The sequence below is a fragment of the Hipposideros armiger genome, unplaced genomic scaffold (genome assembly GCF_001890085.2).
Source record: "Hipposideros armiger isolate ML-2016 unplaced genomic scaffold, ASM189008v1 scaffold_478, whole genome shotgun sequence".
Taxonomy (NCBI): Eukaryota; Metazoa; Chordata; class Mammalia; order Chiroptera; family Hipposideridae; genus Hipposideros; species Hipposideros armiger.
Window position 1 is genome coordinate 916183 of NW_017731828.1, and position 27678 is coordinate 943860.

The window sequence follows — 27678 nt, forward strand, 5'->3', positions numbered from 1 at the left end:
TAACAGGTTTTTTGTTTTTGTGTGGGATCTTTAGGGTTTTCTACATAGACGATCACATCATCTGCAAACACATACTTCTTTCTTTCCAATTTGGATGGCTTTTCTTTCTTTTTCTTGCCTACTTGCCCTGGCTAGGACTTCCAATACTATGTTGAATAGAAATGGTGACAGTAGGCATCCTTGTCTTGTTCCTGATCTTAGAGGAAAAGATTTCAGTTTTTCACTTTTGAGTATAATGTAAGCTGTGGGCTTTTTCACATATGGCCTTTATTATGTTGAGGTGCTTTCCCTCTATTGTCTTTAAAAAAAAAAAATCTGTACATCCCCAGTTTAGATTTTGGATTCATAATTCTGTAGTCCATATCTTGCGTCTCTTGACATTCTATGTGAATAGAGTCCCTGGAGTTGTACAGTGCAGTCAGCCATCAGAGTATTGTTTCTAAAAGAGAACTCTGACCATGTCACTTTTCTACCGACAACCTGTAAATGGCTCTCCGATGCCTACATGTCAAAGACTTAATTCCTTAGCGTGGCATAAAAGGCCTTCATGACTCTGTCCTTGTCTTCCGCTCCAGTCTTTTTCTGATCCCTTCTCATCTTTTCTCCATTGCCCTTAAACTCAACCTCTGTGTTTTAGCAGTCTTTAAAAGAAGGCCTCTTTCCTGTTGTGCGTCTCTCTACCTTTGCATATGTTCTTCCCTACTCCTGGAACACTTTTATTCTCCACCTGGCCAATAATTCAAAAAGTGTGTCACAAAACTTATTATTAGAATAAGAAAGAAAAACAACATGTAATGGCTAATTACTCCAGACCTGGTGTTGGGCTAGTCATTTCCATGTAAATGGCCTCATTTAATCCTCAAAATTGCCCTGTGAGACAGGTAATATTATTTCCATATCATAGATAAGGAAATTGAGGCTCAGAGGAATTAGAAACTTGCCTGAAGTCATATGGTTACTTATTGATGAAATTGGGATTTGGACCCAGGTTAATCACGCTCTAAATCTCACATACTTTATTTGCTGGTGACAAATTGGGAGAGCAATGCTCAACTTCAATATATAAATTCTGCCGTATTTATTAAATGACATTACTTTTTAAATGCCTTTCATATAACTTTATTAGAACTGTTCTGTTTCTGTTGCATTTTTTACTGCTCAGATGGAATAAAACTCCTTTATTAAATAGAACACATTGATTAGCATTTAATATAGATTAGTGGTGAAAACTGGACACGTTGCCCAGGGACCAAGACAATCATTTCAAAGTCTTCTCAGTGTTTTTGGTAGTTTCTCCATGCCCTTGGTTTTCTGTATGTGTTTTTATTTGTATTTTTGTCTGACTCCCCTAATTTGTTCTCTCTTGTACTTACTGTTTTTCCCTTTCATTCTGTCTTTTACTTTTTTCTCCTTTTTTGGAGCCTCCTTACCTATTGGTAATATATAGATGAATATATTTTCCCTATATTCTATGAAAATTTTCCAAATATATGGCAAAGTTGAAAGAATTTTACGATAAACATCTGCCTATCTACTATTTGGCTTTTAGATTTTATTATATTTGCTTTATCACTTATCCATCTGTCCACTCCTCTCTGAATCTTACTTTTTGATGTATTTTGAAGTAATTTGTAGACATCAGTGTACTTCCACATAAATACTTGAACATGCATATCAGTAGAGTTCAGTATTTGCTTATAGTGTTTGCTTCCCTTGTTATTAAATTTACGATGAAATATACAATCTTAAGTGTACATTTGCTGGGTGTTGTCATATGCATAAACTTTATAACCGAGATTCCCAGCAAGATATGGGATGTGCCATTTCTCCAGGTGTTTTCTTCATGTCCCGTCACAGTTAACCCCTGTCCCCCAACCAAGGCAACCATTGTTCTGATTTTTCCTTCTCCATAGATTCATTTTTTGACAGTTCCAGAACTTTCTATAAATGAAATAATATGTATTCTTTCTTGTAAGGCTTCTTTCTCTCAGCATAAAGGCTTTGAGATTTATGCATGTTGTTGCATTTATCTGTAGTTCATTCCTTTTTGTTGCTTAGTATTCTAGAAGATAATCATATAATAATTATTATTTTGTACATATTGAATTTTAAGTTCCTTGGTCTTGATTTCCAAGATTAGTGAACATAATCTTTTACATTTCTTATTTTAAAAAGTAGGCCAATTAATTGTTTTATCATATATATATTTGACTTTTTTTCCTTTGAAAGGGAAATGGTATCTTCTGATATAGGATTCACATGACAATAATAATAATTGCCCATATTTTTAATATTGATTTTAAGATTTTAATGACCATGGTTTAATAGAGTTAACTATAATTTACTTCTAAGGAAAAGACTCTTTTTGCAACAGATTGGAAAAAGTGAATTTATGAATTTCTTTTTATCTGTCCCTTATTTTGGTTGCTGCTTTTGTCTTTTGACACAGATATTATTTGTAGGCTTTATTCCATTGTTACTATTTATACAATGCCTCCATTGGGAATTCCTCCCCCCTTTTCTCTCCCTTCCTCTCAGCGTCAAGGAGAAAAAACCTGTGATATTTTCTCTCTGCATAATTTCCCCCACAGCAGGTTGCAGTGGTTGATAGGAGCAGCCCAAACTGCTCTCAGCGCTCGGTGAGAGCAATTGAAAAGGAGGAAATGAGTCTGTTCGCTGAAAGTAAAGAGAATCCAAGTATTGTTCCTTCTTCTTCAACTGCTCTTCCCAAGCTTGCTGGGTTCCCTGGGGGAGATTGTGTTCCAGGTTATTCAGTTCATGGTGTCAGCAGTTACCTGCAATGGTCTCTGAATCATTCATTCTCAGCCCTTTTAGTAGCCAAGGTCTGCTAATAAAAAGTAGCACAGAAAGGGGGCAGTATGGTCTAAAAGTTGTCTCTGGAGTCAGGCAGAACTGACACTTCCTAGCAGTGTGACCTTGGGTTTCCTCAGCCCGAGGTTCGTCGAGGTTCGTCTGTAAAGCGGGAATGGTAACAGTACCTCATTGGATCATGGGAGGAAAGTGAGATAACTGTAAAGCTGTTAGTGTAGTGCCTGATAGATCTAAGGGGTCGATAAATGCTCGTAATTGTGAGTAAATGTGATATAATATACACGGAGTACTTTGGGAGTTAAAACAAATTGATGCTGGCGATGGGGCAATGGGTGATTGAAGAGATAGCCAGTGGGGAAGGGTCTGCCAGATGGTCTAATAAGATCTGAGCCTTTTATTTTTTTCACCGTCCACATGTACCAAGACAGCTTGGGAAAGTGCGGTTTTAAGGCTGACAGGGCGTAACCACAGAAGAGGCAGGGCGTAAGCCGTTAAAAGCAGCCAGCATGACTGAACCACGGCCCATCTGATTGAGCCCTCTTTGTTCCTTTCATCGCTGGGGACCTTGTCCTTGCTCGTCCTGGCCCGGGCCTCTCAGCCGTGACTTTGACTGGGGAGCCTCGGCACACCTTCTCAGCTGACGCTCGTGGCTCATCACTTAACAATGGCTCTGCGCTTGCTCGGTTCTGGCTCCTGGTTCTCAGTTTCCTCCTTCGTTTCGGTGCTTCTGGCACCGGTTCTGCCACCCACCGTGGCCTGTGACCCAGGACTCACTCCTTCCCATTTCTGTGGCGCCTCTAGCCTCTCAGCTTAGCCAGAATTCCCGGTACCTTCTTTGGCGATTTTAAAATCCTATAAACACCGTGCATCCCTCGACATTAACTTGCAAAGCAATTGTGATACTGTAGTGATGGTCCTGGGCTCTGTGAGTCTAGATTTTTACTAATACTGGTTTTTGGGTTTTTTTCTCTGAACACAAGAACATTAATATTGATTACTATACATTGGCTTTCATAGACATTGTTGGGAGCCCACTTTTCAAGTTCTGTAGTCAAAAACAATTGCTTAGAAGATGGAAAAATAAATGGTTGTGAGTTTGCTTGAGGGGTGGGTTCAGTGTCATTCAATTTTACTAACTTAGTAATAATGATAATAGCTAACACGTAATCAGTGCTTGCCATTTGTCAGACATGATTCTAAGCATTTTACATTTATTAACTCATTTGACCTTCCTAACGACTTTATGATATGGTTATTAATCTCCTAAGAAACTGAGGGACAGCAAGATTGATGTGCCCAAGGTCACACAGCTAGTAAGTGTCAGAGCCACAACTCAGCATCAGGTAGCCCTCATCTTAACCTCTCAAAATGGCTGCTGTGTCTAAGTAGCATGAGAAAAATGAAGAACTATAGGCTGAGGTTGCTTATGCCATGAGCCCCATATGGCATGAGGTGGATATTATAACATACTGCTTCAACCCTGGGCTTCTGAGTCAGTTGGGTCTGGGTTCGAGCCTTGTCTTGGCTGTCACTTGTTAGATGTGTGACTTTGGGCAAGTTATCCCAGCTTGCTGAAATTCACTTTTACTCATTATTGTGACACTTAAATGAGATACTCACAGCTCCTGGCACATGTTAAAAAGAGTAGCTACTTTAAAAAAGATGTTTAAGGCACTCTGTGCCATGTCCTTTTTGAGTGGTACAAAGGAAACATTACGGGTGCCCAAGGAAAAAAAGAATTACTTTTTTATTATGGAAATTTTAAACATAAAAATTAGAGTAGTGTAATGAACCACCATGTACCATCACCCAAGCTTCAAACAAATAACAAGATTTTACTAATCTTGTTAACTCTTTATTTTTGTTTCTGGAATATTTTAAAGCAAATCCCAGATATTATATCTCATATCATTTTACCCATAAAGACTTCAGTACCTAGTACCCAATAAGTAAGGACTTAAAAAAAAAATCACAATGCCATTATCACGAACTGTACAGAATTAAAAATCTCTTATATCACCTAATATTCAGTCTGTTTATATTTTCCCTCTTGTCACCCAATTCCCTGTGTTGTTCACATCAATATCAAAGCAAGCTTTATACATTGCATTTGGTGTCTTATCTCTTAAGCCCTTTACAGGACATACTTGTTTTACAAACGAGGCCGGTCTCCACTTGCCCTGTAGTTTTTTATCCTCTAGATTTGGTGTTCAGCGCTGTGCAGACCCGTATTCTAGCATAAGACAAAAGGAAAAATCAGTAATACTGATTCTGTCTTTATTTAAAACTGATACTGTGTTCATCATGGGGTCTTTTTGCATCCATTTTAATTTTTAAAAGTATTGTAACAAATACCTCCATTCCCGTGTTTTAGAGCTGCTGTACATTGTGCACCTGAGGCAAGTGCCTCACCCCCTCACTCGTGGCCTGGCTGCGAGTTGTTTAATGTGCTCCTTCATCTCGCCTAGGTCTTGTAAACTGGTGATTAGACCCAGCGCTAGGCTTGACTCTTCGAAGCATGGGCTGTGGTCCAGCAGCACAGGTTCTTCCTGGGGATTGTCAGAAACGCAGAATCTCAGGCCCCAGCCCAGACCTGCCCAGTCAGATCTGCATGTAACCAGAGCCTCAGGGGCTTTGTATGCACATGAACATTCGAGGAGCCCTGCTCTGGAGGCATAGTTAAGATTCATGTGTTTGGCAAGAATGCTTCAGAGGCATGTTGTGGGTTTCTTACTGTGTTGCATCAGGAAGCACATGGTGTCTGGTCGTCCTGCTTTGAGGATGTTAAGATTGATCAGTGCATTCGGATGTGATCAGCCTGAGGCATCCAGGAGAAAGTTAGGAAGGGACGCCTTTGTGAGTTCCCTAAATCAACATTGTTAAGAGAAGGAGTAAGTCCATAGTGTATGGATTTGAATATCGGTTTTACACTTACCAGCAGTGCAGCCCGGGATGAGTTCCTTAACCTCCCTGTGCGCCAGTTCTGCCTGTAAACGGGAGATGATAGCATTTCTCACCTCACTGGGTGGTCATGCGGGTTCTTACGACAGGGCCTGGCATAAAGAAAGCAGGCTGTCAGAAACCCGCTTCGTTTCCTCTTGGCCTTTCCCTCCTCATCAGAGAAAGCATCGAAACAAAGATGTCATGTGAGCTGGGCCTTGCAGAGTGAGTGGCACAGTGTTCTAGGTGATAGTACTGACCTGAGCACAGGCAGGAAATGGAAATGCATAATGTATGTTTGGAAATTGGCAAAGAATTCAACTTCACTATAGAGGCGCATTTTTGTTTCAGTAGAAAATGTGAAGGCTGAGACGGCGTTTCACTAGTTGTCATGGAAAGTAAGAAAGGCCGGAAGTAGACAGGTGGCATTAGCAGTGGAAAAATAAATGGGCATATAGGAGGTGGTAATGGTGTGAATAATACCTGACCATGGGCGCTGGAGGCGGATAGACTTCTGTTTAGGTTGGGATTCCCTACTTGCCGTGTGACCTTGACCAACTGACTTAATCAGCAGAACCTCTGTGCCTCAGTTTCCTTAGAGGTGCTGGGGCTAATGAGATCTGTTTCGCAGGTTAGGTGTGAGGATTAAGTGAGATGATGCATGTCGAGTGCCCAGTACTGTGCCTGGCTAAGAATTGATTCTCGATAAATGCTCTCCGTTAGTGAAGAAGATTGAGTGGGTGGTTGTAGGAGAGAAAGGTAGGAAAATCATGTTTTGGTTTCTACCTAGGAGAATTGGTGATTCAGAAAGAGGCAAGTTGCCAGGAGAATTGGTTGAAGGAGAAGGTGTTTGTTGTATTCCCTTTTAGATATGCTAATTGGAGACCCTGACAGGATATATAGGGAGAATGTGTTAGGTTTCATGAGCCACACTTGACCAGCCCTGTGTTTTTTCTCTTGGTTCCGATCATGGTTTCAGCAACGTCTTGTGCTTCCTTTGGCAGTATCTCTGGGATTTCTGACAAAGCACATGTTTTTTACCTGGACATCAGTTCAGATTAGCCTTGGACTTTGCAGCCAGCGGTCCGGGCGTGGCTGGTTCAGCTGCAGCAGGGGGTAGTGAGGGCTTTTTCCCCTTGGTTCTCATTGCAGATTTTATCGCAATTTTAAGAAAGCAGTTGGTTTTGCTTTTTAGCCATTTCAAGGTTTCTCTCTCTCTCTCTCTCTGCTTCTCTCTGCTCAAGCTGATGCTGAAATTTGGGGGTATTAATAGGTGCTATTTAAGGAAGCTCATTTATGGGCAATTAAATGCCTGTCAGCCCAGATTTGATTGGGAATAGGGGAAACTTTTTTAAAGTAGAATGAGATTTATTTATATTCCCTTTCCTTTCAACTCTTTTGTCAGCTTATTTAAAAAACAGCTTTCTCCTTTTAAAAAAAAAACCACAAAACTATATTATTTATTTTGGTTCTTCATGTTTGTTGGTGTGTGTGTGGGGACCAAGATGGAAGGACAGGGGATATATTTAAGTTACATTTTGTTTGTTTTGATCTTACATAATTTTTAGGGATATTTATATCAGTGGTTTTAGCTGCTCCAAGCACCACAGAGAGAATAATCATAGCTGATGCTAAAACTAACCTCTCTAGGCAGTAGCTGCCTTCCCAAATATTTCATGTGGAACTGCACAAATATGTACTGACAATATAATTTATGGGTTTATAGGTCACCCTGGAGCCCAAAGTAAATACTATTTTACACACACTACTTACTTGAGAACAACTTGTTGGGTGGGAGGGTGACAGGAAGGGACTCTTTCTGCCTATGCTTTCTTCTTGAATAGCTGTCATAATCTCTAAGATTCAAGCATCTTGTATATAATCGACACTCAATATGTATTTGTAAGTGTGTACCCAAATGTATGATGGGCAATAAAACAGAAAGAAGGAGTGTTTTGATTGCCTAGTCAAGTTAATGTTATACAGTATGTGGAAGAAACGTATCTAGCCTAGAAAGTTTAAATTGGGGAGTTGGATGGAAATGAATGAACGAATGGAAAAAAGAGCAGGAAGTGGAAGAAGTAAATGAACCATCAAAGAATGTCAGTAGAATCCTTATGAGAATTATGTAGGGGTCGAAATCATTGAAAAAGTGCCTGGTGGCAGCAGCAGCTCAAAGCACGAGGCCCTTTAGTGGCAACGTATTACCAGATGGTGGTACAGTCTGGATGTGAACGTGAATGTAGCAGCCAGCCCGAAATGGTCCACAGAAACTCCACCAACTCGCTCGGCTCCTGTGAATATCAGGATGTTGGAGTAGGAACAGAAATTGATATTTTGTGAAAAGCTGAGGCTAGAATAAGAGGTGAAAATAGAATAATTACATGTTCTAAGAGGAGAAAAAGAGCAAGATGTGAAGATACAGGCTTCCTCCACTTCCATTTTTCTTAGTAGAATGAGGGAGAAGGTGCACAACCCATTTCTATTTTTTTGGTTCATGAAAAGTTCTACAAAACAGACCAGAACGATCAGCGTAGTTACGCGAGAGGACCCCTCAGAGGATGCCATTTTTCATTCAATAATTTCCTGTCTTGAATTGGAGGGGAGAAACGGTGTGCAGAAAACCCTAGGAATTCGGAGGTACTTGAAATCCCTACAAGTAGTGGCTTGTTCCACGGAAGTACACATAAATACAGGCTGAAATGGCTGGGAGAAGGTGGTCTGGAGATTTCAGAGGGTGAGAAAGAAAGGGCAGCCAATGAGAACTTCACTGGAGCTATTATATTATTAGCTATTATTAGAGGTGGGCCATCTCATTGAGGGGAGATCGAGTCTTTGTCTGGCTCTAAGTGTCCTTGAATAAAGAATGGGGTTAGATTTCATCGGGCTTTTTCCTAAGCCCACTTACAGAAAAGAAAGAAGTATATCACTATAGTGATAGCTCATGAATTGAGGCGGCCATAAGTGGTGGCATTTGCCTGTGTACACAATTAAATAGCGGACAGAGCTTTATTGTTCACATTGTTATCATTTGGGAATGTCCTTAGAGAACAGAACAGAAACAGAGTATTGAGAGAGAGAAATGACATGTTGAGACTCAGGAGACTTGAGTTCTAGTGCTAAGTCTTTTAGTAACTTCTAATGGTGGGCAAATCACCCGCTCGGAAGTTTTCTCAGACTAGACCAATTCGTGTTTTCCAGGAGCTCAAAGGAAATGTCAGCATTGAAGAGCATTGTGCTTAAGTGACCGTACCAGACTCGCTTGGGGTTGGGGCTGCACGTGCCGTGTGTGAGTGTGCGTGCACACGCGTGTGTTTGCCCAAATGAGAACCACTGCTGTAGTGAACTTTGTTGCTAATGGGATATTGTCATATCACCTGGTTGATGGGAACCAGGCTGTGGGGAGGAGGTTGAAAACATCAGACTAGATCATTTCTAAGGGCTCTTCCAGTGGGAACATTTTAGGTTGTCAGGAAGCAGAATTTGGGCTTGGATGCCTTTGATATGGGCATTGTATGTGCCCGCTGCTATAGGGCTTGTATATTTTGACAAGGAAATAAACAAAGATAGTAAAAACAGGGATTGGAGACCTGAAAATTGCTGGAAATATTCAGGAAGCCATGGTTAAACAGTGGGCACATTTCTATCTCACATCTTAAAACATATTTTGGCAAAGGCCCACTGGGAGGACCGACTTGAACGAGACTCGAAATACTGCAGCCCTTTTTGTATTAGCCCATTCCTCAGAGTAGCTTTTTTCACTCAATTTTTAGTTTCAATGCTGAGTTACTTGTTCTTGCTAACCATGGACCTGACTGACTCCTTTCCCTCCCTCCCTCCTTCTTTCCCTCCCTCTCTTCGTCCTTCCTTCTCTCCCTTCCTATTTTAGCAAATTCAGTCTTGGGAAAATGTTCTTGGCTTGCTTTATATTATTACTGTTAAAAATGATTTTTGGGCCAGCCTAGTGGCGCGTTGGTTAAGAGCTGGCTTGGGATGCCAGAGGGCCCCGGTTTGGATCCCACGTATGAGGGCCAGTGACACTGCCCTCTGCAGCTAAGATGCTGAACAACAGCTCAACCTGGAGCTGGGCTGCTGTGAGTCGCTGGCGACTGCGTAGGTTGCAGCCCCTGCTGCAGTGGCTTGCCATGGGCTACCGTGTGTAGCCATCAGCCAGCGTGAGCAGCCAGCAGCCGCTGTGAGTGGCCATCCAGAAGCTGGTGACTGATCTGCCTTGCCTGGGAAGAGCGCAATGATGGTGCCAACTTGGGCCAGTGAAGCAACGTCCTCCACAACTAGACTGAAGAACAAAAGGATAGAAACTTGTCTGTTCCCCTTCCCCCAATTCCCCAATAAAAATCTTAAAAAAAAAAAAAAAAGTTGATTCTTGCCTTGTTAAATAAAGAAAACCATTCGGAGGCACCAATTTGACCTCAGAATTCCTGAACTCAAGTTCAGTATATTTTCTACCAGTCCAGAAGGAAGCAGTGCCATGCATTTCCTTGGCGTGTGAAATAGTAGACTTTGTTCACTGTTTTCCTTTTGCTAAACTGTGACCATCAGCAATACAGGTGATGGAGTTTTTGTTTTTAAAGATTTTTATTGGGGTATTGGGGGAGGGGAACAGGGCTGGGGAATCGGGGGAAGGGGAACAGACAAGTTGCTGTCCTTTTGTTCTTCAGTCTAGTTGTGGAGGATGTTGCTTCACTGGCCCTAGTTGGCACCAACATTGCGCTCTTCCTGGGCGAGGCACATCAGTCGCTGTCTTCTGGATGGGCTGTCTGCTGGCTACATACGGTAGCCCATGGCAACCCACTGCAGCAGGGGCTGCAGCCTACACTGACACTGGCGACTCATGGCAGCCCAGCTCCATGTCGAGCTGCTGCTCACCATCTTAGCTATAGAGGGCAGTGTCACTGGCCCTCATGTGGGATCTGAACTGGGGCCCTGCTGCTCAGAATTGGCGTCCCAAGCCAGCTCTTAACCAATGCGCCACTTGGCCGGCCCAGGTGATGGAGTTTTAATGCCAGCGATTACCTGTGGGGCTTCTCTTTTCTCTCCTTTTTTTATCACTCTTAAGGGACACTGACGTGAATACGGTCACCACTTAACATTGTAATCAGTAGGATTTCTTCCTGACCCTTTATACTTTCATGACACTGGAACTTCTTTATCTCATTGTGCTTGGGAGAGGTAAGAAGATAGAAATGTCTTAAGTAGCAGGTGGCACATCCTGGGGAGGCCTGGAGAACAAGAAGAGATACCATCCTTTGGTTGATGGAAAGACCAAGCCACGCGGCCCTGAAATCCTTACAAAAATCATCAACAGTTTGACTGTTCCCTTAGTTTCTAAGCTCTCACACCACCCGTTTTCGCCTGTCTACCATGAACACTCTTTAGGCCCAGGAGAGCAAGCATTCTTCTCCGCAGGCTGCATTTCCTCCTGCTTGGTCACGTCTTTCTGTTGGGCTGACCTGGTCAGTATTTCCCCATGTATGACAGAGGCTCGCTGCAGTAATCCTGTCTGTTTGGGTGGGGAGCCGGGGGCATGGGGAGGTGGGGGGCGATGTGTAGTTTAAAAAAGCTCCCCGCCTCCGCACACAAGAGAACCACGTCTCTGAGGGCCAGTTTCATCTTGGATTCCATATCCACCCATCCCTGCTGTTACATGGGCCACCAGGGTGCACCCCCGCTGGCAGTGGAGTGATTAAGTATTCTGGGAAGCTTGGTAAGTTGGAGTAGTTGTTATAAACATCGAACCTTGAAATCTTTTTTGTGTAAAGCAACAACTATGTTTGCATGCACCCAGGGAAAAAGCCAGTGGTAGAAATTGTTGTACAATTTGCCTCTGGACTGGAGTGGGAAATCTTTTTTTAGATAAATAGGATGGATCAATGTGGTTTTTCTCTCTAATGTAAAGTTTTGATTGAAATAACAACTCATCTTATTTTGCAGTTCTAAAGTAATAAATAAAACATTATGGCTTAGAAGAAATGGAGAGCACCCCATTTTCTGTGGTAGCAGCTGTGTTCATATTCTTCTAAAGCCTCAGGCTGAGTGACGTCAGAAGATTTTTTTTTTCATTTTCTAATCCAGAAGCTTCTAATTTGTTTCTGTCAAAGAAACCGCATTTTAGTGCTGAGCAGGTCTTCAGGGACTGCTTTTGATATGACTACATGTGGTAGCACCTCTTTCAAATTGTATTTAACTTCAGTTCTCTCAGGAGACAGCATGATGGAGTGAGAAGGACATGGGCCTGGAATTTATATACAGTCCTTTTCTTGACCTCTTAGCATCGGGAACTTCTCTGATGACCAGGCTCAGCCCCTGGGACAGAGTTAGTGGTGCTTTCTGGTGTGCCAAACGGAATTCTTCATTTAGCCTATTTAGAGGGTTCTACTTCCTTTCCTCTCCCTAAACACACACGCACCGTGCACACAAACACCCACGTATCCTTGGCTCTTGTTGATCTAGCAAAGCTCCCGTGACTGTTGTAAGGTTTTTATCCTCTCCTATCCTCACCACAGTGGTTCTTCCTCTTGCCTTTGGTGGTTATCACACTGAAGAACCATCCCAGCTGATCTCTTGGCTCAAGAATGCCAAATAAGCCTAGTACGCCTCTGACACCGTACATGGTTATTACAGTGTTACTGACTGGATTCCCTGTGCTGTACTTGACACTCCTGGGATTGTTTTTGTCTGGCAATTTGAGCTTCTGAATCCCGTCTTCCTTTTTACCCACCCACCCCCAGCACTCCTCCCAGCCGGCAACCATCAAAATGTTCTCTGTATCTGTGAGTTTGTTACTATTTTGTTTGTTTGTTTTTTGTTTTGTTTTAAGATTCTACATGTGAGTGAAATCATATGATATTTGTTTTTCTCTGTCTGACTTATTTCACTTAGCATAATACTCTCTTCGTCCATCCATGTTGTTGCAGATGGCAAGATTTTTTTTTTATGGCTGAGTAATATTCCATTGTATATATGAGTATGTACCACCTCTTCTTTATTTTTTTTAATTTAAGTATAGTTGGTATACAATCTTATATTGGTTATTTTAGTTTTAGATGTACAATACAGTGATTTGACATTTTTGTGCCTTACAATGTGATCACCCCACTAATTCTAGTAATTACCTGTCACTGTGCAAGCTTATCATAATATTATTGACCATATTCCCTTCCCCTTTTCACCCATCCTCCAATCATAATAGTCTAATAACTATGTATGGTGTTAGATGGGGACTAGACTTATGGGGGTGATCACTTAGTAAGTTGTATAAATGTTTAATCACTACACTATACACCTGAAACTAACATATTATTGCATGTCAAATGTAATTGAAAAATATAAAATAAAATAAAATTTTTTAAAAAGCCAAATACTCATTCAAAAAATAACCTTCAGTTTTTCCTACAGGACAAAGTCTACTTGTGAGCACAGTGAGTCAGTCTCTCCTGTTCAAACATTTGCCACTTATTTATTAAACAGTGTTTATTGAGTATCTTCTATCTACAAGAGTCTGTGCTGTATGCTGTGGAAGAGAAATGGTAAATTATCCATGACTTCAAGACAGTTGTAATCAAGGAAGAAAGCTAAGGCAATCAATTTTGTTGCGTGTGGTAGGCTAAGGGCTTGCTGTTGTGTTTGGTCTCCTGTTTCTTAAAGGGGGAGGGGATGAAATTATCAAATCCATGGAGGGGTAAATCACTGTGTCTTTTAGGAACAGCAGAACATGGAGTTTGCCATGAATAGAGGCAGCATTAAGGCATAAAGGGAGATAAGGAAAATGGTGCTTAGCCTCCTCCATTGTCCACCATATTTTTCCTTTGGCTTTCCAATGAGGTGCAGTCTCAGTTTACTTCAGATTCATTTGGTGTTTTCTGTCAGTTGTCCCTGTGCTCAGGCTATCTCTACCTGCTGCTTCTGTTAATGCTTCTCACCCTGCTCACGTAGATAATCTTATCCACCCTCACCCTTCCTCTCACCGTGGGTATCCTTAGTCAAGATGGGGCTGAGTGGAATCCCAGACGTGTATTCCCATCTGTCCCCTGGACACCTCCCCCTGGATGCTCGCCACTGTCTCCCCAGATCAGCAGGTCCCAAACGAAATCACCTTCCTTCATCCCAAACTTGTGTCTCCTCCTGCAGTCCACCCCTGTAAAGAGTGCCACTTCCATCAGATGGCTCATGCAGAAATATGGGCACCATCTTTGACCCCTCCCTTTGCTTTAATTTCCACAAGCCAGCCATTACGTTTACCTCGTAAATACCTGCCGAATCTGCACTCTTCTCTTTGTCCCCACTGCCAGGGTCCTGGTTCTAACTCTGCTCATCGTTCAGTGACCTGCATTTCCTGAAGAACCCTCCCTGGTCCCTAGTCAGCCTTCCTTTGACCAATGTCTTGTTCACTCTGCACCCAGAATGATCCTTCTAAAAAGTAAAGCTGGTTACAGCAGTTCTCTTCTTAAAACCCTTTAATGGCTTCTTATGGCCCTTTGGATAAAATCCAAATTCCTTACATAGCTTAAAAGGCCGTTGGTGATCTGGGGGGTACCTGACCCCCCCAGACCTCCTCTTTCGCGGCCCCGCCCATGGCATGCTGCCTCCCGCTGTCCAAACTACCTCCCCTTTCCTACAGCGGTCATGTGCTAGCAATTGCAGGCTTTTAACCTGCTGTTCCTTTGTCTAGATTCTCCTTCCTGTTTTTGCCTGGCCATTTGTTATTTCTCCCCTACATCTTAACCTGAGTGCCACTTCCTGTAAAAAGCCTTTTCTAATTCCCTCAAGACTAGGTTAGCTATTCCTATTATGTGCCCCTTTTATGGAGCAGATAAAAGTCAGATCACATGGTGATTGCCTGTGGAATCATCTTTCTTCCCTTCTACACTGTAAACTGAATGAAGGTGGGGGATGTTGGGCTTATTTACCAGCATATCCCAGTCACCTGGCACAGTGCCTGGCATATTTTCAAAAACACGTCTTTTACTGTTCCACTGATATCTACCAAAGTTGTTCTTTGCCACTTAATCCTAAGCTGCTTCAGGAAACGACCAAATCTTGTTCATTGTACTTTACTGGCACTTTGTATTAAATGAGTTTCTCTCGCCTACTACTTTGGGCAGTTTTATTGCAACTGAGCTTATAAAAATCTTATATGAATGTAAATCTAAAAAGTTGTATTAGATGAGACTCGGAAGTAATATGATTAATTTAATAAATGTGACATAAAGTGTACTTCCAAATGATTATTGGCCATTCAGTATTATCTGATGATAAGATGAAAATGCATTAAAGCGTTGCATTAGAGTCAGGTTGGCAGGATTTGAATCTCAGCTCTGCCACTTAAAGACATTGTGATCTTGGGCAAGTCACTTCCCTTCTCTGAGCCCCAACTTCCTAATCTGTACAGTAATGTAATGCCTGCCTTGCAAGGCCTTTGTACTAGTTTGTACAAAGATTCAAGGTTTGTGAAAGCAACTGCCACAGTACCTGGAACATGGTATTTGCTCTCTGAATTTTAAGTTATTTTCTCTTGTATTCCAATAATGCTGCCATTACTGAGACATTTTTGGAATTTCTCTTTGGAAATAGTTTGTAGAGCTCGCTGTAGGCCATCAGAATATCTCAGTGGTGGGAGGATATATTTGATTTTTAGTAACAGCTTGGCTCAGAGAGTAAGACCAAGATGATTAACATCATTTTTGATATTAAAAAAAATAAGTATGATTATAATGAGATTTTCTTTTGTAGTAGCTACATTTATATGTATTCTGGCTTTCTCACAGGTGGCACTGACAGCATATTCCGTTTGGCACATTAAAATTCAGGAAATTAACTATCAAAAAATCTTTTGATTTCAAATAGCACTCTGATAAAATCAGGCGGTGTTAGTAAGCTCAAGAGAGCTGGCTTTAATAATATTCTCAATCAAGTTAACCATCAAATTTTACTTCTAGCAAAAAAATAATTTAGGGAAAAATGATCCAAGGCACCACCCCATATTTTTGTACATATTTGGGGCTGTTCTCTTTTCAGCCAGGTCTACAGGAATCAGTGTGGCTGAAATGCGGTGAGGACCATGGTCTGCACTGTGACCCCAAGGAGCCTGGCGCCTTCGGAGGCCTGACCCTGGTAGGAGGGAGGAACTGCCAGGGGAATGGACAGGGGTGTAGAGGCAGGTTCACAGCTTTCTCAGCAGCAGAGGGGGCTGTGCAGAATAGCCCTCAGGATGTGTCTATAGGATAAGGGGTTGGAGGCACAGGCTCATCCCTCCGTTAGAAGAAACGTTAAAGCTCGTGGTTGGAGGAGCACAGCTGTGCAAGGCTGGAGGTGGTACCCCCAGGGTGGTGTGGAACCTGGGCTGTGGACTCCAGTCCAGGGGGACCTGGTGACAGTGCTCAGGTGACTCCCAAAAAGCCTAGTTTTCCTTTGTGACCTAGCAGTGCCTGAGCCTTCAGTATTTTGCCTCGTTGTTGAGAAGAAGGTCATGAATGTGAGGTATCAAGTCAACTATCAAGGGTTGTTGACATGTTAATTATTTTAAAATATTTTACTAGTTTGTATTCATGTGTGTGTGTGTAGCTGATGTTAAAGTGATGCACTGACAGCAATCAGTGATGGAGAGGGATGAGGAGAGGAGAGCAAAATAAACCTTGGGTGGGGGAGGGGAGAGTTTGTACAGCTAAGTCCCTTTTGCTGCAGGGCAGTAGTGGAGCCATGTCACTCAAGCATGTGGGGACTCAGCCTGGCAGCTAGCGTTCACAAGGGACTGGTGCCCTTGGGACTGAGATATTTGTTACAGAGCAGGTACTGGTGCCATTGTCATTTTAATGGGACATAGTTCTTGGGTTGAGACAGGCAGCATGGGAACTTCCTCTTGAAGCTGCCTAACGGCTCTGTGGCACCCAGGGACTGTGGCATCCAGGGACTGTGGCATCCAGGGACTGTGGCATCCAGGGACTGTGGCATCCAGGGACGCTTCCCCAGCCTGGCTATGGCAGAAAAATCATTGAGCAGCCTTCAACTGCAGCAATAGCAAAAAGCACATGATTGCTTATTTTATTTTATTCTTTAGTTCAACCTTAAATATCAAAATTAGATTTGAATTACTGTAAAGATGCAAAATTTAAAGGGTTTTAAATATTATGAAAAAGGTGTAGAAAGAGAATTTAAGTGAAATAGCCCTTTTCTCCTTTAAATCTTTTTCTGTAAATTGTTTATTGGGCATCCTTTCTGGGTACTAGTTTTCTGAACTTCAACCTGATTGACAACAGTTCTCTTAGCAACAGGCATAAGAAATGTCTCTTATATGGAGAAGATTCTAGAGCCCTGTGGGCAGTCAGCCATTTAGACCGCTCCTGGGGTATAAAGGACAAACACATTTAGAGCCCTTTATGTTAAATAGATGAACATATTTCATGAATGTTTTCATTTTTGCAAGCCAAAATTTTGCCTCATGGCTAAGATTTTCCATATGATATAATTGTCTGACAGCAATATAAAAAACGATCTAGATAAAACAGAAATAACTAAACATCAAATTTATTTCTGGCAAATGACCTGAATAATTTCCACAGGATAAGAAAAATGCAGGATTGGTGCATTCAGTGTTTTATTGCGGCCCTAACAAATTATCCCCAACTTAGTGATTTAGCATAACACAAATTTATTATGTTACAATTCTGTGGGTTAGAAGTCCAGCGCGGGTCTCACTGGGGTACAATGAAGGTGACGTCAAGGACCTCACCTTTATCCCTCCTGGAGGCTCCTTGCCTTGCAGCTCCTGGAGGGCACCCACGCTCCTGACTTACAGCTTCTGAGTCAGCAAGGCTGCAGCTCTGGAGGACCGTTCTTCCATAATCAGACTTGCTGCTGATCGCAGCCAGGACGTTCCTCTGCTTTCAAGGACCCTTGTGATTAGATTAGGCACGCTGGCATATTCCAAAACAGTCTTCCCATCTGCAGGTCCTAAACTTAATCACACCTGTAAAATCCCTTTTGCCATGTAAAGTAACATCCTCTCAGGTTCTGGGAAATAGAATATGGACTTATTTTTTTGGGTGGTGTGGGCAGGGCACATTATCCTGCCTGCCATAGCATGGAAATACTTAACACGGGATTTCATTCAGAGAAAGTATTGTTCAAATGTGTCCCTGCTTAGTTACAGGTCTTTAAAGAAACTTTCACTTGGATATTTTTTAGGGAAGAGTTGTACATATTAAAAAAAACCTTTTTTTTATTTGTTTGGATTTTAACCTGCTTATCAAAGCTAATGTTCATTCTCTTTTGTTTACTTTGATAGTGATAACCTGCTAAGGAGAGCGGCCTGTCAAGAAGCTCAGGTAATGCCATTTAATGTGAAACAATGAGAACGCGCCTTATCTTCATTGTGCAGAAGACTCAGGCTGTTCCAGGGCCCTGCACCGGCCCTGCTTCAGTGCAGTTTGGCTGTTTTTTCCCACCATCAGGGGATGAATGAGGCTGAGAGCCAACCCAGAATAGAACGGGAGGAAGTGAACCATCTGGTGAGGAGCAGTTGTAAACGCCCACCTTTTAGTTCTTTACTTCCACATTAGTCCTAAGAACACGCTGGTTGGAGTTCTGGGAGTTTACGTCTATAGTGGTCCTGGAGGATGGGGGTAAACCCTGAGTCGCCCCTTATCCAAATAACCCCCAAGGAGAACAGGCGTTACCGCTCAAAGTCAAATCCCCTTAAAACTGTCGATTCATATTTTTCAAGCCTGTCTCTTTAGCACAATTGATTCATACCATGTGCATTGTTACCCTGGTCCTGCGATATCGCACTTAAATATTCAGGTATCGGGCTGTGTTCGTTGCCGTTGAATTGTGAATCCTTTCAAGTAGAAGATCACATTTTTGTTCTTCCCTCCCCTCCAGATTTGTATTACATTCTACCTTGCAGGTGAATTTCCATGACCGAGTTGCCTTTTTGTTAAATGTCATTTAAGTTGATGATGTCAGGAATGCCAAAAAAGAAACAGGAAGTCAGGATGGCCAAGGTACAATGCGCTGAGTAAGAGGTGTGGGCGGCAGACCTCCTGTTTGTTCCTGAAATGTTTTCACGGATGACAAGGACATTAGACTATTAATACATTTCTCTCTCTAGTGATTATCTCACTGTTCTAAATCTGTGTTTTCAGAATTTGATTGCTGTTTTTGTTTCTCTCATATGGCTCTAAGTTGTTTTGGAAATCAGTTCAAATAACCTTTATATTCAATTCAAGGCGATCCCCACTCCAAGCTAATTTTCTATTAGCAACTGGAAAATCTTGGGAGGGGAACCTTTTTTCTCTCTCTTTGAGGAAGACTGGTCATAGGGTCCTCCCTTTCTTGAGGTAGGTGCCTCCACCTCTGTTCTGAATTCCATCTCCTTACTTTTTCAGACCATGTTCCTCTGGTTATTTCTTCCTCCCTATATATTTACTTCTTCCCACTGTTGTAATTCTCCACTTCCCAACACATACGAATTTAGCTCTATCTATATGATAAAAGAAAGTGAATTCATCCTTATAGGTTCTTCTAATTACTTTCCCTGTTTACTCATATGTCCGTCCCTTTACAGTCTAAATTCTTGAAAGAATGTGATTTTCTTTTTATCACCTGTAAACTCAGTCCTTTGTATTCTTTTTTTTTTTTTTTAAGATTTTTATTGGGGAATTGGGGAAGGACAGACAACTTGCTGTCCTTTTGTTCTTCAGTCTAGTTGAGGAGGACGTTGCTTCACTGGCCCAAGTTGGCACCATCATTGTGCTCTTCCCGGGTGAAGCAGATCAGTCGTTGGCTTCTGGACGGCCGATCACGGCGGCTTGAGGGCCACTCACGCTGGCTGCTGGCTACACACATGGTAGCCGATGGCAACTCACTGCAGCAGGGGCTGCAGCCTACGCCGTCGCCAGTGGCTCACGGCAGCCCAGCTCCAGGTTGAGCTGTTGCTCAGCATCTTAGCTGTAGAGGGCAGTGTCATTGGCCCTCATATGTGGGATCCGAACCAGGGCCCTCTGGTGTCCCAAGCCAGCTCTTAACCATCGTGCCACTCGGCCGGCCCAGTCCTCTGTATTCTTACATAAACTCGTTAACCCACTGTGAACCTGAGACTTGAGGTGCAGGTCTAGAATTCAAGAGACTAGGAAGCAGGACAAGGAGGAATAATCTGGAACTGTAGATGTGGAATCTGATAAGCACGAGAACCTGGTTAATTAACTTCTGGCCACATTTCAGAAATAGTATGGATAGAATAGGAACAAATTACAGTATTTAGAGATTTGGCAGCAAAATGTTAAGGTCTAATTCAGTAAGAATTGAAAACAGTAGAAATTATTATGTACCAGAATTTTTTTTTCTTTTACAAAGAAACAGTATATCTTTCTGAAATATTCAGAAAAAGTTTGCTTTTTTAAGCAAGAACTAGACAGTGGTGAGAAGGACCTCCCATAGACTGTCACGGTGCCAGTGGATTTAGTCAGCTATTTAATAAATCTTGTTATAATTATCATTTTTTTTCCTATCTTTACTTTGTATTGAATTCTGTCTTCTTGGCCCAGACTTGCTCCTCACCACATAAGACTTGAAATTTTGCCCTTTTTGGTGTTTCCTAGTCTCATTCTTTTTGATCTTCTCCGATCCAGATGTAATAACAGTAGTTCCCATGAGTTCCCATTCTGACTTTTCACACCCAGACCTCAGTAGGCTTAATTCTACCTCATCCTTTATCTGCCCTTCAGAGCTGATAGAGTAGAAAAGGTTTGGGTTTTGGAGTTAGGTGTAAATTATAGGCTTGTAATTTATAACAGTGTGACTTTGATTGACTTAATCTTTCTGAATCTTGGTTTTCTTATCTATTAAAATGAGACTATTTAAATACTTCCTAGGTTTCTGAGAACTAAGAACAATGTGTGTGAAAACGGAAAATAGTAGGTGCTTAGCAAATATGACATTTCTGTTCCTGTGCCAGTGGGTGCTATTTAATTATCATACAAGGTGGCAGAGAAGAGGCAAACAGAGTATCAGGCTTATTTTATATATGAGTATATATACAAAGAGAGGAAGATTAATTGCTAACACAAAGATTCTTCATGAATAAGCTTTAGTAATAAGTTGAAGTAGAAAAAGATTATACTCTGAAAACTAAAGACAAATGGATTCAACTTCCCTTCTGTCAGACTACTTGTTGTGTGTTTATAATAAACATTATAAACTACAGGTAAGTAAACAAAAGTTACTTACCTCTAGTAGGTGATGCAGGGTTTTTTATTACAATACAAAATTCAGCTTATTGAATACATGGTACACTTTCATATTGTTTATGATGTTTTTGTTCATATGAAATCATAAAAGAACATTTTCCCCTTCAGAGTAGATATCGTATCTGCTGAAAGTAAATGCTTTCGGAATGAAAGAATATATGCGATCACTAACTGAATAAAAAGACATTGACTTAAAAGTTTTGTTTTTTCCTTTTCAGGTGTTTGGCAACCAACTCATCCCTCCCAATGCACAAGTGAAGAAGGCCACCGTCTTCCTCAACCCCGCAGCTTGCAAAGGGTAGGTGATGCGTTACGGAGTCAGTTTTTCTAAGGAGAGAAAGATCGCAGACTATCAGGCAGCTAGTTGGATTGTATGACATTGGAAGAGCTAGGTTCCATACTCTTCTAGCACTAAGATGCATTCGTAATGTAGAAATAATGGTAATGAGATATAATACAACTGTAAAGCTAGCTGATGCTTAGCACACTTGTCTAATTGAAGTTTAATACTCATTCCAGAATTAACACTCACAACTACGTCTTGTCTGCTTGGTGGTAACCCCCTTGGGAACATCTCCGCTGCTGTGATGTAAATTATTAGGCCTTCTCTGTTACAGGATGTTTAGAGATGGCCGGGAGTGCTGTGGGCTTGTGGGGTCAGAAACATTCTTTCCAAAGTTTTAGCCTTGAGCCAGGTCTGGGAGGTCATCAGAGGAGAACACTCAAGTCTTCCCGACTAAGGAAATGTCAGTGGGACGGGACCTCGACACAAGAGTAACTAGTTATGTCCCATGCGATGTCACAGGACAGTCAGTAAACTGGTTGGGCTGGCCTGGAAGGGTCATGTGAGGGAATTATGAGAATTAAAGTGTGAAGGATTGTTGGGATCTTGGTTGATAACCATGTGTCCATGTTCGTTTATTGTTAACAAATGCCCCAACTGGTGTGGGGTGTTGGAAGTCTGTGTGTGGAGGGGCAAGGGCTATGTGGGAACTCTGTACTTTTTTAAAATGAAATTTATTGGGATAACATTGATTAATAACATTATATAAGCTTGAGGTATATAATTTTATAATATATAATACATCATCTGTATATTGCATCATGGGCTCAAAGTCTAGCCGCCTTCCATCACCATATATTTGACCCCCTTTATCCTCTTCATCCTACCCCACTTCCCTTCTGGTAATCACCATACCGTTGTCTGTTTGGGTTTGTTTGTTTGTTTGTTGTTGCTTTCTGTTTCATATTCCATATATGAGTGGTTCTTGTTCTTTTCCATCTGTCTTATTTCACTTAGCATGATTCTCTCAGGATCCATCCATTTGTTGCAAATGGCACTATTTCACCATTTTTTTTATGGCTGAGGAGTATTCCATTGTGTATATGTACCACATCTTCTTTATCCAATCATCTATCGAAGGACACTTTGGTTGTTTCCATGTCTTGGCCACCGTGAATAATGCTGCAGTGGTGGTTACATATATCTTTATGGATAAATGGTTTCAAATGTTATGGGTAGATCCAGAATAGGGATTGATGGGTCAAATGGTAGCTCTATTCTTAATTTTTTGAGGAATCTACACACTGTTTTCCATAGTGGCTGCACCAGTTTACATTTCCACCAGCTGTGTACGATGGTTTCTTTTGTCCACATCCTCTCCAACACTTGTTATTTCTCGTCTTATTGATTGTAGCCATTCTAACAGGTGTGACGTGGTACCTCATTGTGGTTTTGATTTGCATTTCGCTAATAGCTAATGACATTGAGCATGTTTTCATATATCTGAAGTTGAGCATCTTTTTATATATCTGTTGACCATCTATAGGTCTTCTTGGGAAAAGTGTTCGGGTCCTCTGCACTTTTTAAAATTAGATTATTTTTTTGTTTTGTTTTGTTTTGAGTTATATGAGTTCTTTATATAATTTGGATATTAGCCGCTTATGGGAGTTATCGTTTGCAAATATCTTCCCTCATTCGGTTGGTTGCCTTTTTGTTTTGTTGGTTATTGCTTTTGCTGTACAGAACCTTTTTATTTTGATATAGTCCCATTCATTTATTTTTGCTTTTACTTCCCTTGCCTTTGGAGTCAAGTTCACAAAAACCGCTTTGAGACTAAGGGGCGTAAGTTTGGTCCCTGTGTTTTCTTCTATGCATTTTATTGTTCAGGTCTTATATTTCAAGTCTTTAATCCATTTTGAGTTAATTTTGTGCATGGTGTCAGACAGCCGTCTGGTTTCATTGTTTTGCATGTGGCTCTCCAATTTTTTCAGCACCATTTATTGAAGAGGCTTTACTTTCTCCATTGTATGTTTTGGCTCCTTTGTCAAAAATTAGTTGCCCATATACGTGTGGGTTTATTTTTGGGCTCAGTTCTGTTCCATTGGTCTGTGTGTCTATGTTTCTGCCAGTGCCATGCTGTTTGGATTATTTTAGCTTTGTAGTATAAGTTGAAGTAAAGGAGTGTGATACCTATGCCTTTGTTTTTTTCTTCTCAGGATTACTTTGGCTATTCAGGGTCTTTTGTGGTTCCATACAAATTTGATGATTTTTTGTTCTATTTCTTTGAAAAATGCCATTGGGATTTTGATGGGGATTACATTAAATCTGTCTATTGCTTTAGGTAATATGGTCATTTTAATTGTATTGATTCTTCCAATCCATGAAAACAGAATATTTTTTCATTTTTTTGTGTCTTCTTTAATTTCTGTCAACAATGTCATGTAGTTTTCAGTGTATAGGACCTTCACTTCCTCTGTTAAGTTTATTCTTAGACATTTTACCCTTTTTGTTGCAATTACAAATGGGATTGCTTTCTTCATTTCTTTTTTCTGACATTTCGTTGTTAGTATATAGGAAAACAATGGATTTTTGTACATTGATTTTTGTATCTTGCAACTTTAGTGTTTTTTACTGTTTCTAATAGTCTTGGTGGAGTCTTTAGGATTTTTTGTGTATGTAGACATGTTATTTGCAAATGGTGATAGTTTTCCTTCTTCACTCCCAATTTGTATGCCTTTTATTTCTTTCTCTTGCCTGATTGCTCTAGCTAAGACTTCCAGTATTATGCTGAATAACAGTGGCATGAGTGGCCATCCTTGTCTTGTTCCTCATCTTTGAGGAAAAGCTTCCAGTTTTTCATTATTCAGTGTGATATTAGCTGAGGGTTGTCATTTATGGTTTTATTATGTTAAGGTACTTTCTTTTTATATGAATTTCATTAAGTCTTTTAATCATAAATGGACGTTGTAGCTTGTCATAAGCTTTTTCTGTATCTATTGATGTGATCAAATGATCATATAATTTCTGCATCTATTGATATGATCAAATGATTCTTATCCTTAATTTTGTTAATGTGGTATATTGATTTGTGTATATTGAACCATACTTGCTCCCCTGGATTAAACCCAAGTTGATCTGAATGTATTATTTTTTTAATGTATTGTATTCGATTTGCTAGTATTTCTTTGTTTCGCACTTCAATATGTATTTTTTTCTCAATTTTCTCTCTTTTTCCACCTGAGTCCTTTCTAGATTTCTATCTTCAAGATCATTAATTCTTTCTTCCATCTGGTCTGCTGTGTTTCCTAAGCTCTCTAATTCATTCCTCATGTCATTTATTGAGTTCTTCACCTCCAGAATTTGTTTGGTTCTTTTTTATAGTTTCAGTCTCTTTGGTAAAGTACTCCTTTTGTTGTTTTATTTTATTCCTGAGCTCATTGAACTTCCTTTTTCAGTTTTCTTGTATCTCATTGCGTTTTTTCAGAACTGCAACCTTGAATCCTCTGTCATTTAAATCATGTCTTCCATGTATTCCATGTCTTTGAGTTTATTTTCTGGAGACTTTTCATTGTCTATCTGAGTTACCTTGTTAACCTTGGTTATTCATGGTAGTTGATAGATTAGTTCTTTGCCATTGCACTTGAGGAATTGAAATATTCATGGTTAGGTACTATTTTGCTTTTAACCAGTTAGCAGGTTGATAAATAGAGGTCTTTCTGTTGTTTTCCAGTAGATAGTAGTGTAGCAAATCTTTGTTTTCCCTTACCTGCACTATTGGGACTTTCAGGATCTCTTTGGGGTGGTGTCACCTGGGCTGTGGAATGTGCCCCATATTCTCCAAGGAGGTGGGCATCATGTCGGTCATGGCACCACCCCCCTCGTGGGATATTGTGGGTGTTGGGGCTTTGGGCCTGTAAGTTCCCAGCACTGCCACCCAGCAACCATAGGCTATCAGCTCCACTGTACTATCTGAGATGTTCCAGTTGCTTCTACTGGGTTCCTCTGCAATGGGTGGGGAAGGGTGGCCAGGGAGAGGTGGGTTCGCGCATCTGTGGCTGTGTTTTTCACTGGGTTTAACCACAGTCTGTACTGGCCACTCAGGCCGGAATGTTGCCTCTGCCTCTTGGGCCCTCTCTGGGCTTCTGAGTGGAAGCTGCAACCTGACCCTCTATTCTGCCATGTCCACAGAGGCCGTGGCGGGGCCACGTCTGCATCTTCCAACTCTGTTCTGCCTCCCATCCTGCCTCCCCTGCTCGCTCTGATACACCCATCTTCAGATGCCTCAGTGCTCAGGTCTCTCAGACGTGTTTGTGTGTTGATGAGGGAATCCTTTGTTGAATTAGAGCTGTCCAACCTGTTGTAACTCTAAGTGGAGAGACCAAGAGGTTTTCTCACTCTGCCATGAGGCCCAGAACTCTGTACTTTCTGCTCATTTTTACTGTGAACCTAAAAACTGACTAAAAAAATGAAGTTATTTTTAAAAAGTACCATAAACAAAAGTAAAAAAAAAAATTACAGAGTTAGCTAGGTGCAACTCTCATTCAGTCAGTAAGGTGAATAAAAAGACCTTGATGGCTTTTAGAAGAAATCATTTAAATTTAAAGTTATGCTTAAAAAATAGTAAGAATTAAGGGCTGAAGGGGATATCTCTTATTCTCCCATATGATCAGAACTGTTCTTTTGTCTTTCTGAGCATTTGAAAATTAATAAATATGTATTTTTTGATTCCATAAGATCTAAATGAAATGACATTAAGATAACAACAAAAAGAATAGTTGACACCAGCTTGTAAATGATCAGATTAATATTGCCTGGAGTAAAGTGCAGACTCTGAAATAAGTTTCTCTAGTAATTTCTTGGGACTGAGTGTGGCTTCACAGATATAAGGAAAAGTCATGCCATATTTGTTTTTATTTTAATTCTCACATCTTTGGTCTGGGAACAGAAAATTCCATTCATTTTTTTTTTTCCTAGGGTGAGATATGGCTAGAGTGATCATATCATTTGTCATTCATACTAGGAGGTTTTCAAGAGAGAGGTGCTAAAAATCATTAAAATCATATTCCTTTAAAAATGTTTACTGACCATCAAATTGTTTTATTTTATTGGTGAATCAATAGAAGAGATCCATTCAAAGGCTATTTTCAAAAATAAAATAACATATCTGTGAATTATAAATATTTTACCAGGTAAAACCTCATCAGTAAGTTTCAATAATCTTTTTAGTTGTTTTACAAAATTTAAATGTGGCAAAATTATATGCCTTATCAATTTATTCCCAGTATATTAGAGAATAAAAGTTTATCCAATTAGGTGTAGAAATGCTATCAAAATATTCTTCATTTATAGAAGATAGCATATTCCAAAGACAATTAGAATTTCAAAACCATCAATTCCATTTGAGCTTCCCTAATTTCCTTCCTAACCTTTCAAGAGAAGCCATTTTATTGACTGATTGATTTTTCATTATTATTGTTTTTATTCTCATGCAATCCTTCCCATCCCCTTTGGCAACATCAGTTTATTCTTATATATATTATAAATATGTAAAAAATATAAATATATAAATATGTATTTATTTACATATAAATATATATAAATATATATAAATATTTTATATATTATATATATAAATATCACACACACACACACACACACACACACACACACGCACGCACGCACAGAGTGCCAAAAAAAGTATACATTTTAAGAAAGGAAAAAACTATTAAAATTCTAATACGCAATACATACTACTAATAAAGGATGAATACAAGTCATATGTATACATTTTTTTGGCACTTCTGATATATATCTCACATCCTCTTTATCCATTCATCTATTGATGGACATCTAGGCTGCTCCTATATCTTTGCTGTTACTAATAATGCTGCAGTGAACATAGGAATACATATACGTTTTCAAATTAGTGTTTTTTCTTTGGATAGATAGCCAGAAGTGGAATTGCTGGATCATACGGCAACTCTTTTTAATTTTTTGAGGAATGTCCATACTGTTTTCTATAGTGACTGCATCAATTTACAGTCTCAGCAGCGGTGTATGAGGGTTCTCTCTCTTCCACATCCTTGCTAAAACTTGTTATTTGTTGATTTATTGATGATAGCCATTCTGACAGGTGTGAGTGATATCGTGTGATTTTAATTTGCATTTTCCTGATGATTAGTGATGTTGAGCATCTTTTCATATGTCTGTTGGCCATCTGTATCTCCTCTTTGGAGAAATGTTTACTCAGGTCCTCTGCCCATTGTTCCGTATTTGCCGGCGTATAAGACGACTGGGCGTATAAGACGACCCCCTAACATTTCCACTCAAAATACAGAGTTTGTTATATACTCGCCGTAT

At 40.5% G+C, this 27678-nt stretch overlaps 1 protein-coding gene across 4 annotated transcripts in view; it reads left to right on the top strand.

The window, feature by feature from the left end:
* AGK (acylglycerol kinase) overlaps positions 1-27678 on the top strand; it is a 91597-nt gene that overhangs the window by 22232 nt on the left and 41687 nt on the right. For all 4 annotated transcript variants that reach the window (XM_019666801.1, XM_019666799.1, XM_019666800.1 and 1 more), the window contains exons 3-4: positions 18074-18113; positions 21254-21333. In XM_019666801.1, the coding sequence (XP_019522346.1) occupies positions 18074-18113; positions 21254-21333 (120 nt within the window). The remainder of the gene's footprint in view (positions 1-18073; positions 18114-21253; positions 21334-27678) is intronic.